General features: G+C 42.0%; 1 protein-coding gene across 5 annotated transcripts in view; it reads right to left on the bottom strand.

Moving 5' to 3' along the window:
- LOC309474331 (SEC14-like protein 1) overlaps window positions 1-12,562 on the bottom strand; it is a 332,477-nt gene extending 319,915 nt beyond the window's left edge. Inside the window, exons 1-3 of one of the 5 annotated variants that reach the window (XM_082136816.1) lie at window positions 12,509-12,538; window positions 11,975-12,189; window positions 10,733-10,822 (exon numbers count right to left, since the gene is read on the bottom strand). In XM_082136816.1, coding sequence (XP_081992942.1) covers window positions 10,733-10,795 — 63 coding nt within the window. In that variant the 5' untranslated portion in view covers window positions 10,796-10,822; window positions 11,975-12,189; window positions 12,509-12,538. Of the gene's footprint in view, window positions 1-5,625; window positions 5,689-10,732; window positions 10,823-11,974; window positions 12,484-12,508 lie in introns of those variants that run through there. The other 4 variants (XM_082136817.1, XM_082136815.1, XM_082136819.1 and 1 more) reach the window with 4 other exon arrangements.
- Window positions 12,563-16,209: the final 3,647 nt, after the last annotated feature.

Below are 16,209 nucleotides of genomic sequence, written 5' to 3'. Positions count from 1 at the left end.
GAACTGAACGAGCGAGAAGTTGCCATAGAAACAGAGAGCGTCAACACGCTGGCGTTTGTTTGCAGGTGTGCGTGTATTACAATAGACTCGTCCACTGCAATATTGACATTTTCCAGAGAAATGTGTGAGAATGGAGGTAGTGACGCACGGAAACCATAGAAACGGTGCTTGGGTGCAGGCGAGCGGGTTGTACAACGCGCTCGTTGGCTGCAAAAATACACATCTGCAGTCGCCTTTTCAGGGAACTGACAGAGCGAGCATTGACGGTAGACCCGGGGATCGAACACGGGTCTCTCGCGTGAAAATCGGAAAATCTGCCACTGGGCCACAGGGGAAGACACAAAGGCTTTTATATAGCGCGAATATTATCAGAGAAACCTGTGTTTCTGTGTAGGAATGAGCACTGGGCAGGCAGTGGGCATTTTGTCTACACTCATAACACCATCGGCCGTGGCCGGAACACCAGAAAATACACTCTAGGGGATTTATCTGGGTAGCCGTAAAGCGGCGTTTGTGAGCAGGCAAGCGGGCTGTGTCGCCGACTTGTTTACTGCAGAATACACTGGAACAGTCGCATTTACTGGAACTGAACGAGCGAGAAGTTGCCATAGAAACAGAGAGCGTCAACATGCTGGTGCGTGCATTACAACAGGCTCGCTCACTGCAGTATGACATTTCCAGTCGCCCGAACTTCAGAGGGGAATGAGAAATAGAATTCGGCCCGGCCGCAGCGGGACATTAACCCCCTGAGGTCTACGGTATCGCCGGCGATACCAGCTCGCTTTTTTTTTATTAGTGTAAAAGAAACTCATAAATACTCTGTTGACTTTGATTTTCCATAGGAGTTTCATACATCAATCGATTCTGTTAAATGTGTATTATTTTTGTGTATACTCACAATAAAAACAAAGTGTTGTGCTTTTTGCCAAATAAAGAAAAATAAACATGAAGCGAGTTCTGCCTTCTCTCTGCCAGTGAAGTCCATTCTGAAACGCGTCCGAAAATTAACAATAACTCAGCGAATACTCAGTCAAACAGACATACAGGCACACAGGCATGAAGCTTGAATTATCTTCTTTTAAATGAAGTAATTTATATAAAAAGCTAATATTCTCATCTTGTGAAATCTGTATTAAAAGAGAGCGATTCCAGTCGAGCTCATCTCATCTCATTACGTTATAATCGGCCCCGCCCACGGAGAGCGCGCGCTATTCAAACGCAAATGGCTGAGGCAATCCTGTGAACGCCCCCATCAGCTCGAGAAAACACACAAGTTTATTTAGATCATTGTTTACACCGTCTTGCAGCGCTGTGAGGAATAATACTAATGGAAAATGTCCCTCAGAAGTGCGGGTATATCGAGGAGCGAGCTGAGGAATACTAGTAAGTTTTTTCCTTCTCACGTGAATTTCTTCACGTGGGTTTCTGTTTATGAATGAATGAACGGCACAGATGCGCGCTGTTTACCACAGCTGGCAAAGACAGTTTAAATTTAAATCGCGTGTGTGAATGAATGATGATGTTTTAGCAAACTGCATTGCTATACTGAGATAAGTAAACATCGACTGAATGTTGAAATAAAATGTAGGCTATTTGTATAAGCAACGTATTAAACTGCAAATTAACAATATGCCCTAATATTTCATGAAAACAACGTTACAGTCAGACGAAATATGAAAGACAACATTTTGTTGACTAGATTTGGGTACAGTTTTTACTGTAGAATATACTGCCTCATCAAATAAGCTTTTGTTTAGCAATTTCTATATATAAAATACTATTTTTGTCAAAAATAAAGTCATCAACTAAGATGTTAGCTGTGCCAATGTTGGTTATATTCAAACTAATGAATACATAGATAAAATGTAGGCCTAATCATTTTTTTTACAAAGAAAGAGTACACTTGAAATATTGTTGAAATTGTAATTATTGTTGTAATTGTAACCGTTTTAATAAAATAGCAAAACATATTTACAAGATAGATGTAAGCAAAATCTTAAATGGTCAATATAAGTCTTCTTCTAAATATATCTTTTGTCATTGCATTGTGGCTCAGTCAGTGTCACACCTGAGTGAATGGCTAATTATGCAGAGTGGGTGTATTCTAAGGTGTAAACCACTCCTCGTTCACGCCCCCCTCGCATATTGGCTTTCCAAGCAAAACCTGTTTTACATCAATTTAAATCAATGTATGGTTTTATGTGAACGATAAAGCAAGACTATTTTCACATAATTTTGAAGAAAAAACTATAGGCGAGGACATCCATTAGTCAAAAGTCTTATTGCCACATATTTAGTATGTGTTTTGTGGCCTTATTTCAAAAACTTTAATTTTTAGTTTTTTCGATAACCACGCATAAACATTATTCTCTCAAAAATGAAAACATGTACATACATGTGGCTCACATATTATTGTAGTCCTGTTTGTGCTATATAGAGTGATTTACACCTTTGCCATTAATATGTTTATAAGCAACTGAAAAAAGCACAAATGTCAGAGCATGTCAGAACACCCCCAGGGCCCAAAAAAACGCTCAGACTCCAGAGGGTTAACACTCTTTTCTCCTTTCGCCAGTGACGCACGGGAACCATAGAAACGGTGTTTGGGTGCAGGCGAGCGGGTTGTACAACGCGCTCGTTGGCTGCAAAATGCACATCTGCAGTCGCCTTTCAGGGAACTGACAGAGCGAAGCATTGGAGGCATAATTAATCTGCCGTTAGACCGAGATTCGAACTCCGGTCTCTCGTGTGAAAAACCAAAGATTCCGCCACTGAGCCACAGGGGGGAACACAAAGGCTTTCAGATGCACGAGCATATAATAGCGTCAACATGTTTTCTTCGGCGTTTGCTTGCCGGCGCTGCAATATTTATATTTCCAGTCGCCTGATCAGGGAACTGAGAAATGTGTGAGAAGTTTCAGGTCAGTCCAGCCTCGGCGGGACTAAAACGCTATTTTCTCCTTTCGCTGGTGATTGACGCGTGAATGGGGCGCAGAGGCAGGGTAGCTTTCTTGTACGTAAAGAAAAACTAACCCCGACCGTCCGCTTCCAGCCTCCCCTGTGAACGGCGCATTTTGCGCGGCTCGAACAGAGGGAGAGAGAAAGCTAGCCCCGTGACCGTCCGCTCCTGACATCCCCTGTGAACGGCGCGGTTTGCGCGGCTCGAACAGAGGGAGAGCAGGTATCATCCTCCAAGCAGGCAAGGCAAGCGGGCGCACCGGCGAGCTTTGCGGGTTGGGGGGGAAAGGGGGCGTCTTGAAAAAGACGCCCGGCTCTTTTAGTGCAATGAGAGTGTGTGTCGCGGCGGCGAACACACACACATACACAAAACACAGTAGAAGAGAAAAGGATATGTACGCCGGAAAGCGTCAGCAGAAACGGCGACTGAAGGCGGCGAGATGTCGACCAGCAGCTTCAGATGCACTAATCCCGCTGGGTGCTTGACTCAGACGGCGCGGCTTCCTCTCAGGATCCAGCGATGCGAAGGCCCGCTGAAGAGATGAAAAACTGACCAAACCAGCCTCTCTGGGCCGTATTTATAGCCCTGGCCCCACCCGGTTTCGGCGGGACATGACGTAATGGGCGCGAAGCGCCCTCATTGGTTCTGACGTCATGAGGAGCCTCTATCGATAGGCTGGTGCAGTTGCCGCAGAGCAGCCAATGGGCGCGCGAGCTGTCTCGCCCATGTCTGCATGCTGCTGCAATGCGTTTTACATTATTGCAAAATTAAGGATAATTTTTGGCTTCAATATCTCGAGGAAAAGAGGTTTTCCCCTAGCGTAAGATATCTTACGCAAGTACGAGAGACCTCTCGTAAGAGAACCGGTAGTTCTATGTGAAATCACATTGAGCGCCCTTATATAGCCAAAGTGGCATGATCCTCGTTTCATAACACCTCTTCGAAGATTCGACCGTGAGATCGGTAGTCGAATCAGGCTCCTCCAATCGAAGCATCGAATCTTCGACTATTCGGGGTCACCCCTAATCAGCAGCAAAAAGTAATTCTTGAAAAAATCTGCACAGTAATTTTATAAAATCTAAACATGTAAATAAAAACAAAATACTTATAAAATTCAATCAGTCAATTATACATTTCACAATTTTATATTTATATATGAATGTCAAGAATTCAGAAGTGTATATATTTATATAGCCTACACTACACTACACTACACTACACAGAAATAATATACAATTAAATTATGCTTATTTTAAATGTATTGAGCGGGCTAGGTATAAAAAAAAATATAGGCTTTTAATAATCTTTCAGTGCGCAAAACCATGATAATATGAAACGCTTCAAACCAGAGCGCACAAAGCGCGTATGCGCATCGCGGGTGCAGAATGATGTGCTCAAAGCAACATAGAGTCAGGAGAGCTGCGCTGCACAAGTGCGCATTTAAAAGTTCACGGCACAAAGCGAAGAAATGTCGAGCGCACAAATCCTAGTGTATATCTGTCCAACAGTTTATTGATCATTTGTTTCTTCACAGTTTTAAATTCCAGTTATTGTGCGTTTGTATTTATAGTCCTTGTGATGTGTGTGATCTAACAGGCACACGGTAGCGAGTCGTTTAAAAACAGCAACAAACTCCAACAAAATAAAGTCATTTTATGCAAATTCACAGCCTTTTCTCTACAGATCAAGCATTATAATGTGAATATATCATATTGGAGAGAGTTTTACCGTGCATCCTGCTGTAACCGGAGGAGGCGCGCGCTGTTTGAATACTGAATGGAGAATGATTGACAGCCGCAGAGGAGGGAAAACGAGTTTCCGTAAAATTTAATGATGTAAATAGACTTCTGTCCCTCACATTAAGCTTTGGAATGGCTTCAGATGACTGTCACCCAAACTGACGTGAAAAAAGCGTGAGGCGCCGAAAAGCGCACTTGTTTGCATCCCTGGATTAGGCAAGGGAGATGAAAAAGGCCCTAAATCACAAATACAACCCGTCCTCCAGGGATACTCTGTCTAATCATTTGATACCAGCCTGGTACAACATAGAAAATAAAAAATTAAATCAGAACTGGAAAAGGTCAGCAGAATCGCAGTTACCAGTGATTGCTGGACAAGCATTTGCCAGGACCATTACATTACAGTTACATCACATTATATCACTGAGGGAAAGATGAATCAGAAAGTCCTTAAAACAAAAGCTGTGTACAAAGCACAAACAGGGGCAGTGGTAGCAGAAGAAATTGGGGATATTTTAGATGAGTTTGGGATAAGGAGCAGAGTTGCAGCTATTACAGTGGATAATGCATCCAACATGAAAGTGGCAGTACAAAAGCTTCACCTCATTAAAATAGGCTGCTTTGCGCACACACTTAATCTTGGGGCCCAAAGTGTGTACAAAATTACCTCAGTGGCAAAATGTACAGCAAAGATTCGGGACGTGATTGTGTGGATGAAGAGGTCAACCATGGCCAAAACTGTGCTCCAGGAGAAGCAACACATTCTGAGTAAGAATCATTACTCATCATCATCATGATTTAGTTAATTAATATTAGATATTTTTGTGTATGTGTTAGTAAGATAGACTTATAAGAACTGTTTTTGTTATAGATCTGCCCCAGCACTCTCTCCTTCTCGATGTCAGAACTCACTGGAACTCTCTTTACCTCATATTTGAAAGGTTCCTTGAGCAGTATCCAGCAATTCAGGCAGCCTCTTTGGATCTACGGCTAAAGAAAAACAATGGAGGGGGAAGGTATATGACAGCTTTTGGAATGCTGATTGAAGAATAATTCATAATTTTCTGAACTTTTTTTTGTCCTAAACAGACTTGCAAGAGTAACAGATGAGGACTTTAGAAAAGCAGAGGACTTTGTCCAACTCATGCGAGTTATGTACACATCCACACTCTGTGTCTCAACTGAAAAGAGTCCAAACTGCAGCCAGATCCTAGCCCATACTGCAAAAGTTAAGAGAACATTTCACTGTGCATGAAGGAGATACAGTGTTTGTGTCCACTCTTAAAGGGAAAATTTTGGTATGTTTTAGCTTACCTCAAGGGCATCCAAGATGTAGGTGTCTTTTTTTCCGCAGTAGTTTCAATTTTGATATTTTTAGGTCAAACCGTTCTTGTCTGTCAGTCATATAATGCAGGTCTATGGTCACCGCCTCAAAGAGCATGCACAGAGTCCAAATTAAAAACCCCTTAGCGGTCACCCCCCTTTTTGAGAATGGACATTAAAATGCACTATTCAAGCTTAAATGGTTGTAATTCAAGAATGCTTTGGAGTATAGACCCAAGTTTGGTCTTGTTTTAAAGGGGGGATTATTACTGAGGTGAAAGCACTTCAAAAAATTAAAGTATGAAAAAGTTATGGAAGTTTAAATTTACATTAAATAAAATATAATTTATTTAATATTTTTCTTTTATATAAAATATAGATTTTACAAAATATGTTTTACAAAAAAATTACTATAAAATCAAAGCCATATATCTAACCAAGTTGTGTTCCAAATTTGAAGTTGATATCACAAAAATTGAAGTTCCCATGAGATTTTGTTTAGGCGTATTACCAAAAATAGCCACCGGGTGTTATTGAATTCCATTGAATTTAACTGTATGCATTCTACCATAACAAATTAATACATTTCTGTCCAAATATCACTTCTGTCACAAAATATGCAACCTTGAGACTCAGACCTTTCTGACAATATGTGTTTTGTCAAGATTAGAAAATATTTTGATCATAAATTATGAAACATGACGACGCCCAAAAGGGGAGGAGCCTGATAAAATAATTTAGAGTACCGTTTCTATGGTAACACAATGTCCAATTTCAAAACAGTTTTCACAGGATGAATTCTGAGATCGTAAGCTTTCAAATGATACCTAATTTATGATAACTACTAAAATATGTGATGTAATAAAAAAGGCAATAAAAAATATATTATATTTTAGAGGATAATATGTATATTATACTTTTTAGAGGATAATATTTTATTTTATTTTTTTATTGACAAATACTAGATTAAATGTTTTATTATGAACTTTTAGCATGAAAACCAAAGTTTCAATTATTAAAAGTGTGTGTGTCGACTTTTTGTGACAAACGTCAGAAACGCCTGTTATGATGTAGATTTTTTGAGGTGCGCTCTTGTCATAAATTCATCTATTACTGTTCCGGCATAAATTGTAACAAAAAACAATGCTGAAATATCTATTAAGGAGTCTTAGACCTTTCCAACGATATATAGTTTGTCATGACTAGATTAGGATTTAATAGTAATATAGTGAAGTAAATTTAGGTTGCCCGTATACGGGCAGGTGACAGTTAAGGGGTTAAAACAATTCCCCATCGTCCAAATTAAACAATTCCCCATCGTAAGTACACATTGATGGCCTAAGACACGAAACGAGCGGTTTGTGTGAGAAAACGAACAGTATTTATATCGTTGTTACCTCTTGTACACAGCCACGTCCAAGTGATCTGAGAGCACGGGCGGGTATAGATATATACAATAGAAGTCGCCTTGGCTACTGCAGTTCATTGGAACGAAACCGTAGCCAGGGAGACATCTAGTGTATATGTCTATACCCGCCCGCGCTCTCAGATCAATTGGACGTGGCTGTGTACAAGAGGTAACAACGATATAAATACTGTTCGTTTTCTCACACAAACCGCTCGTTTCGTGTCTTAGGCCATCAATGTGTACTTACGATGGGGAATTGTTTAATTTGGACGATGGGGAATTGTTTTAATTTGGACTCTGTGCATGCTCTTTGAGGCGGTGACCATAGACCTGCATTATATGACTGACAGACAAGAACGGTTTGACCTAAAAATATCAAAATTGAAACTACTGAGGAAAAAAAGACACCTACATCTTGGATGCCCTTGAGGTAAGCTAAAACATACCAAAATTTTATTTCAAAGTGAACTATCCCTTTAAGACAACAGTCTGGTCTGATCTGTCACAGCGTTATCAGGTAAAAGAATAATTAAAATGAATACCACTTATAACAAGAATTGTGTTATGTTTTGTTATTCTAATTATATATCTACATTTCATAGAGTGTCAATGTCAGAGCCTTCCTTGAAGAGGCAACTGCATTGGATCCTCGGTTTAAGCATAAAGTGGAGAATGAGACAGTCTGGCACCGAATAAAGGACAAAGTACTGGCAGCAGCACATCCTATGGAAACAGAGCAGGTATTCATTATGAACATGAATGTAGTGTGAAATTAATTTAGACCTTAAGTTATCAAATACTAATTTCCTGCATCATGTTCTATGTATTTAGTCCTTTGTTTCTTCAAATTGCTTATTACATTTTCAGCTAACAGAGCATGGCGATGGAGAGAGGGACATGGGGACAGTCAAGCAGGATGAAGAGGAGACTCTACTGCTGGTGAGCACAGCATGGTATAAAATTGCAGGGATAAACTACGCAAATGGCTAAAGTTTTTAATTGTTTTCTTTTGTTCATTGTAGATTCAAAAGTGCAAGAAGACCAAGATGACTCCCTTGGAGGAGCTTTTTGCTGAAGATGATGACCTTAAGGAGAACCTAATTCAGAGCACCTTGTCCATCCAGGAAAAAACTTCCAAAGAACTGGAGATGTATAGGGACATGCTGCCTCTAATGACCGCTGAAGACCCTGCACTCTGGTGGTGGAACAGGAGAGACACATATCCTTTCCTGTCTGACCTAGCCCACTCATACCTTTGTGTACAGGCCTCCTCTACCCAGTGAAAGTTTTTTTTCTACTGCTGCGGATACAATTAGCCAAGACAGATCACGTATACTTGTCCATTGCATGTCTGTTACATATTTTATGTTCTATTTTTTGTGTTAAAATGAAATAGTTTTGTAATTGTTTTTATTGATAATTCCTCAAAGTGTTATATATATTTTTGTAAATTAAGACACATTGTCACAGTTTTATTGGTAATAGCCTAAATGTGACAAGAATAAAAGGTAGAATTTTTTTTTCTCTCCAAAAAATATTGGAATCGGAACCAAGAATCGTTAAAGGGGTGGTTCAGGATTTTCGACATCGGACCTCATTTTCAAGTGAGCCTGGTTGTTATTCATCAGTGGAGACAGTTTTCAAAAAAATTCATCCAGTCCTTACTTTTGGATAGTTCGCCGGTGCTAGGCTAGCGCAAGTCAACGGTGCACGTTAGCCTGCCATTAAAAACAGTTTTACCCACTCCACAGTACACCAAAAGCAAATAAATTATAACGCCAGACTATCGATGTAAATGTCTGTTGAGAGAATAATGTTTGAAATCAAACTACCCTTTCATCACATTGCATTAGTTATAATTTGTTCCCTGTATTTATAAGCAGTCTACAGCAGCGGCTGTAGGTATTTGTTTACCTAGGAAACCGAGAGAGCCGGTCCACATAACAATCACGCAAGTGTATTTACCTGCCGATGATGATGAGACTTTTGCCTGAGATGCAAGAGTACTTTGATTTCAAACATTATTCTCTCAACAGACATTTACATCGATAGTCTGGCGTTATAATTTATTTGCTTTTGGTGTACTGTGGAGTGGGTAAAACTGTTTTTAATGGCAGGCTAACGTGCACCGTTGACTAGCCTAGCACCGGCGAACTATCCAAAAGTAAGGACTGGATGAATTTTTTTGAAAACTGTCTCCACTGATGAATAACAACCAGGCTCACTTGAAAATGAGGTCCGATGTCGAAAATCCTGAACCACCCCTTTAAGAACCGGATTCGATAAGCGGAATCGGAATCGTTAAAATTGAAACGATACCCAACTGCATAGTAACCTCTGCAAAACAGAGCACCTTCTTTCACACTTCACATTCATGTGCATAGACTGCCAAAACAAGACAGAAGCTACATTTATATGGACACTTTTTGTTTCAATTGGAATAAAATAATTTTGATTGATGAATCCGAACATAGCCTTTACATGAACGCTAAATAAAGTGATCGGGTTGATGTGCGCATTTATATGAGACAAGCTTCAAATCGGATTTTGACATAAAGGGAAAGCATGAATATAGACTTTCCTGCTGTTGGTACATACTAACCATCATCCTGTCATCGCTTCTTTTCTTTGTTTTAAAAAGCAGACTTAATATTTATCTACTTCGGGTCCTGATTATGAGACAACAAGCAAATGAAACTTTGTGCCATGCTGCTTATATTTATCAAGCAGTAAAAACACCCTTCCCTCACTCAAAACAAGGCACCTGTGGATGAGAGTCCAAAGCAGACGACTGCTGGGATGACACTGTCCTGCAGCACTCCACAGACGATGAGTGGAATGAGAATTTTAGAATGAAACGACATTTATTACACTGTATTCAACAACAACAGCTTGTTCCGTGTGTCATATGTCATTAAGCCATTTCAGTTTTTCAGTCCAATCAAGTGTTTAGAAAAACTATCGAATGGATTAGAAAAGGTTTAAACCAGCCCTTACAATCCGAATGAGATTTCAATCGGATTTGGCCAAATCATTACTATTGACATGGTTACATGTGACTTTTTTTTTTTTTTTTGGACTGTGCTACTAGTCTGATTACAAACAGATTATTAGGGTCCATGTAAACGCAGTGATCCAGCTTTAGGGAAGCTTTAAATTCAAGGAAAACAGATTGATGTTTTGCCTGTAGCTTGGTAGCTATAAAATATATAATTATCATTGTTGTGGCCACAATAAAAGTAGATAAAAAAGTTTTTCAACAATAAAATTAACTGTTGAGTGTTAAGACTGTTTTACACTTACTGCCATGACCAGTTCAAAAGGATGTTTGTACACCCTCACAGGGGACTGATACTTCTGCACCATGGCGAAGACTACGGCGGTGCTGACAATCTAAAAACAAAAGACAAAGCCAGGAAAGCAGTCAAACATTCCATCTTATGTAATGAACCCAACAGATTTGGGCAGATTTCTCACAATTAGTAATATTACATCACACATGCAAATCAGCACAAAGTGGACAGACACAAATCACTTTCTATAAACAAATCTGACTACACATTACAAAAGTCTTAAACTTCAATATGTAAAGAATAGTATAGAGGCATGTGGGTAGGAATTCCAGGCATGTCCAGTTCATGCAGTCAATTATACGTTGATTCCGCAGCCTGAATACACAAACATTCAGAATAAGAAAATGTTGAAAACATCTTTAGGGGGTTGTTGTTTCCCAATGTATTTAGACACAGAGAATGCAAAGTATCCTCTAACGTGTCCTTTACTAATTTACAAGTAAATGCTGTTCAAGTTTTAAACTGTTTTATTTTTTACGTCTGTCCCATTAAATAACAAACCAAGGTAAATGTTATAACAGCAATCCTACTTGCCGAATACATTACCAACACGTATCATTCTGTAATAAATAAAACCCATATGCACTGACATTAAACTAGATTAAATTGTATTTACCAGCATGTTAATGGATGTGTTGTGTAAGTTATAATACACAACACAAAACAAAATGACAATTACATTAAATCATAATTAAAACGTGCCTTCTCTAACCTAGAGGCGAGAAACATCTATAAACAAACTATCCAAAACACTTGCTTATCGGGTATTAAAATAGTGTCTCTGGATAAATGTAACGTTTGCTTATTTCTTCGCATTTAAATGTTTTGTCTTACGAATGACGTCTCTGATCTCTGCAGCTAACGTAATTAGCATGTTAGCACAACCATTTACGACTCACATTAAACTCAAACACGCCAATACCTTCACATTAAACTAAATATAATACTCCTTTAATCCAAATTACTCTATAATTTAATTTATTATTACCAAAACAAAGAATGTAAGTTACATGTATAAACGGTTATTATAGGAGACGGCCGACGTAACTTAACTTACAGTGTTAGCAAACAGTAACGAGTTTAGCGCTAATGACAAAATGACGTTATTAACATTGTTCGATCATTATCTAATTCTAATTTCAGACACATTCTGTAGCGCATTTTAGAAAGTGTGTTTTGTAAATGTACTTACTAAAACAAACTGAATAACTGAAAACAGATTCGTAGCAGCAGATAAAGCAGTATAGTTAAGACTGTAAAGGTTGTTCTTCAGGTTCTAAATGCTGGAATTGGTTGGTTCTGGATCTGCATGATATGAATATGATCTCTCTGAATCAATGCCGAACAGTGACTCCGATCAAACGCGGTCCGGACTCTCTGACGCTGCCGAATCTTCTCCATCACAAACTGCAGAGGACAGAAGAACAGTCTGCGCCTCCTCCTTATCTCTGTATTTTTCCGAACAGTATGCTGTTGGGACACCACAACCATATTTACCCCCTGAAAACCTTTTAAAATGTACATTTATGCGCTCACCCATCCACATTCATTGAAAGAAATATAAATTATTGAGGACATTTTAAATGTGATTTTTGAGTAAAAAGGGGAATGAAGCCTTGACTGATTGTGGGGTAAAAAAAAATGTACAGGGGTGTATGAGGTTCCACTTGTGTCAAAAATTGCTTTGTACTAGGCTATATATTTTTCCTTGTCCGTAATTGCCTACCTGTTCAGATAAATATGTTGATGTGTATGTTCTCCGTGTGTTTCCGGAAGTCCCGTTCTCTTACGAGAGGTCTCTCGTACTGCGTAAGATATCTTACGCTAGGGGAAAATCCTTTTCCGCGAGATATTGAAGCCAAAAATTATCCTTAATTTTGTAATAATGCAAAACGCGTTGCAGCAGCAATGCAGACATAGGCGAGACAGCTCGCGCGCCTATTGGCTGCTCTGCGGCAACTGCAGCAGCCTATCGAGCGAGGCCGGGCGTGACGTCAGACCCAATCAGGGCACTTCGCGCCCGCTGCGTCACGTCCCGCCGAAATGGGCGTGGTCTAGGCCTATAAATATCGCTGGCAGGCAGCTATTATCTGATTTTTCATCCTTCAAGCGAAGCACACGCATCGCTGGAGCTGGATAAGAAGCCGCGCCGTCTGAAAGAGAGCACCTTCAGCGGGACGAGTCACTGAAGTCGCTGGCCGCGGCGCCTTCCTTGCCTTCCTGCTGCGCTATCCGGCGTTATATCCTTTCTCTACTACTGTGTTTATGTATGTGTGTGTGCTCGCCACCGCGACACACACTCCCATTGCACTAAAAGAGCTGGGCGTCTTTTTCAAGACGCCCCTTTTCCTGATCACGCAGCTCTCGCACTCGCTGACGGCGACTGCCCGCACTGCGAGTTAGTTACTGCCTATGGTGACTCTGAGGACTCACCTGGCATCCTTCTCCGAGACTGCTTCTCCGCCCCCCCCCCCCAACCCGCAAAGCTTGCCGGTTCGCCCGCTTACCTTGCCTGCTTGGGGGACGATACCTGTTCTCCCTCTGTTCGAGCCGCGCACACCGCGCCGCTCACAGAGGATGTCAGGAGCGGGCGGTCACGGGGCTAGCTTTCTCTCTCCCTCTGTTCAAGCAGCGCAAACTGCGCCGCTCACAAGGGAGGCTGGAAGCGGACGGTCGGGGTTAGTTTTTCTTTACGTTATAAGAAAGCTACCCTGCCTTCTGCGCCCCATTCATGCGTCACTCACCGGCGAAAGGAGAAAGGTGTGTTTTTAGTCCCTCCGAGGATGGACTGACCTTCAATTTCTCATACATTTACCAGTTCCCTGATCATGCGACTGGAAATATCAATATTGCAGCAGGCGAGCCTGTTTTAATACAAGCGCGCCTGCAAGCATACGCCGAAGAAAGCATGTGACGCTCTTATATGCTCGTGCATCCGAAAAACCTTTGTGTTCCCCCCCTGTGGCTCAGTGGCGGAATCATTGGTTTTCCTCACGAGAGACCGGAGTTCGAATCCCGGTCTAGCGGCAGTTAAAATTATGCCGCCAATGCTTCGCTCTGTCAGTTCCCTGAAAAGCGACTGCAGATGTGCATTTTGCAGCCAACGAGCGCGTTGCACAACCCGCTCGCCTGCACCCAAACACCGTTTCTATGGTTTCCGTGCGTCACTGACCAACCTCCTTTTTCCTATACATTTCCCATTCCCCTCTGGAATTCAGGCGACTGGAAATGTCAATATTGCAGTGAACAAGCCTGTTGTAATGCACGCAGGCCTGCAATAAACGCCAGCATGTTGACGCTCTCTGTTTCTATGGCAACTTCTCGCTCGTTCAGTTCCAGTAAATGTGACTGTTCCAGTGTATCCTGCAGTAAACAAGTCGGTTCTGTCACCCGCTTGCCTGCACACAAACGCCGTTTTTACGGCTACCCAGATAAATCCCATAAGTGTGAATTTTTCTGGTGTCCCGGCCACGGCCGATGGTGCTTTATGTGTAGAAAGAATGCCCACTGCCCAGTGCCCATCTCTACACACAAGCACAGCCCGTCACACAGGGCTCGCGCACATGAATCGACTCAGATCGATTGCGCTTCAAACATGGTGAATGTGCCCACTAACACCACGTTATGCATGTCTCACGGTTTCTGTAAAAACGAAACCAACGTGCATTCGCTTCACTCAAGCGAACGATGCTTTCAGTGTGGTAAATGTGCCTGCTGTCCCGCGCCCACATCCACACATAGACATGACAGTTCCTACGGGAACCGCCCAGCCCTCCCCCTCGCGGTTGACCACCGCAGAGGAGTCGAGCGCGGGCAATCTGCCCGCTGTTATCAGCGCGCCCCATGCCTCAAATGTCACGAGCGCGACGCTTGTGTTACAGCACTCCGAAGCCTCCCCATCGCTGAGCGAGCGGAGCGCGCTTCGTATTCAACCCCTAGCTATTCATGCGGACGCATGGGCAAAGCTGCCCGGGGTTTCGAAGTGGGTGCTGAACATTATAAAAAGAGGCTATTCGCTACAGTTTCGCCGACGCCCTCGCCGCTATGTGGTGCGCGTCGAGACCACGGTAAAAACAGAAGTAGCACATTTACTTCGAGCCGAAGTGGCGAAACTATTGAGCAAAGGGGCCATAGAGTTCAGAGCGAAGGAGGGCTATACAGCAGATACTTCCTGGTACCGAAAAAAGACGGGGGTCTCAGACCCATACTAGATCTAAGGCAACTGAACAAAGTGCTTGTGAAGCGACAGTTCAGGATGCTCACGACCAGACAAATCCTTGTGCAGATTCGCCAAGGAGATTGGTTTGTGTCAATAGATCTGAAAGACGCGTATTTTTCAAATACAGATAGCGTCCCGTCACAGGCGATATTTGAGATTCGCCTTCGGGGGCCAGGCATATCAGTACACAGTCCTGCCGTTTGGTTTGTCCCTGGCACCCCGTACATTTACGAAGTGCATGGATGCGGCGCTCGCACCCCTCAGAATGAGAGGCATGCGAGTACTGAACTATTTGGACGATTGGCTGATTCTAGCGCAATCTCGCGCAGTGCTCATAGAACACACGACCATTTTACTCGATCACCTCGAGGATTTGGGTCTCAGTGTCAATTGGGCGAAGAGCTCTCTGTCACCCAGTCAGAAGATATCTTTCCTGGGCACAGAATTGGACTCGCTGTCCATGATAGCGCGACTATCACCACAGCGCGCGGTAGACTCGTTTCGCTGCGGCGCGTCTGTCCCGCTCAAGAAATTTCAGAAGATGCTAGGTCTCATGGCCTCAGCATCATCAGTGCTCCAGCTGGGCCTGCTCCGCATGCGCCCGCTGCAGTTTTGGCTGAAAGCGCGAGTCCCACGCAGAGCGTGGGCATCCGGTTCGCTTCGCCTCAGGGTCAATCAGAAGTGCGTCACAACTCTGAATTTGAAACACCTGTCTTTCAAGACGGTGTTTTTGCTGGCTCTCGCTTCAGTGAAGCGCATAGGGGATCTGCACGCGCTCTCTGTGAGCGCGGCGTGCATGGAGTTTGGCAGAGGTGGACGAAGTACACAACTTCCTTACTTGAGTGAAAGTACAGATACTACTGGTCAAATATTACTCCGTTACAAGTAAAAGTTGTAAAGACCTATTTTTACTTAAGTAAAAGTACAGAAGTACTCGTTTTTAAAAATACTTAAGTATCAAAAGTAAAAAGTAAATGTCAATGCATTGTTTTATTATTGTTGCATTGTTGTATGTAATACTTAAAGTACCGTATGCCTCTGAATCTATGCCTGCATACCTACCCTCATATCAATATCACATTTATTTCTAGAACACAGTTCCAGTAGTGGGATTGAATGTGAGACTGAATAAGTGCACTCAATAACGTCCACAATGGTTTCGGACACCCAAATGGCTGTTCCCTCAAATATTGCCCTATTTAAAGTTT

Source organism: Leuciscus leuciscus, assembly GCF_965113295.1.
Source record: "Leuciscus leuciscus genome assembly, chromosome: 14".
Lineage (NCBI taxonomy): Eukaryota > Metazoa > Chordata > Actinopteri > Cypriniformes > Leuciscidae > Leuciscus > Leuciscus leuciscus.
Note: the sequence above shows the minus strand (reverse complement) of the source record. Positions and strands in the feature narration are given on the sequence as shown.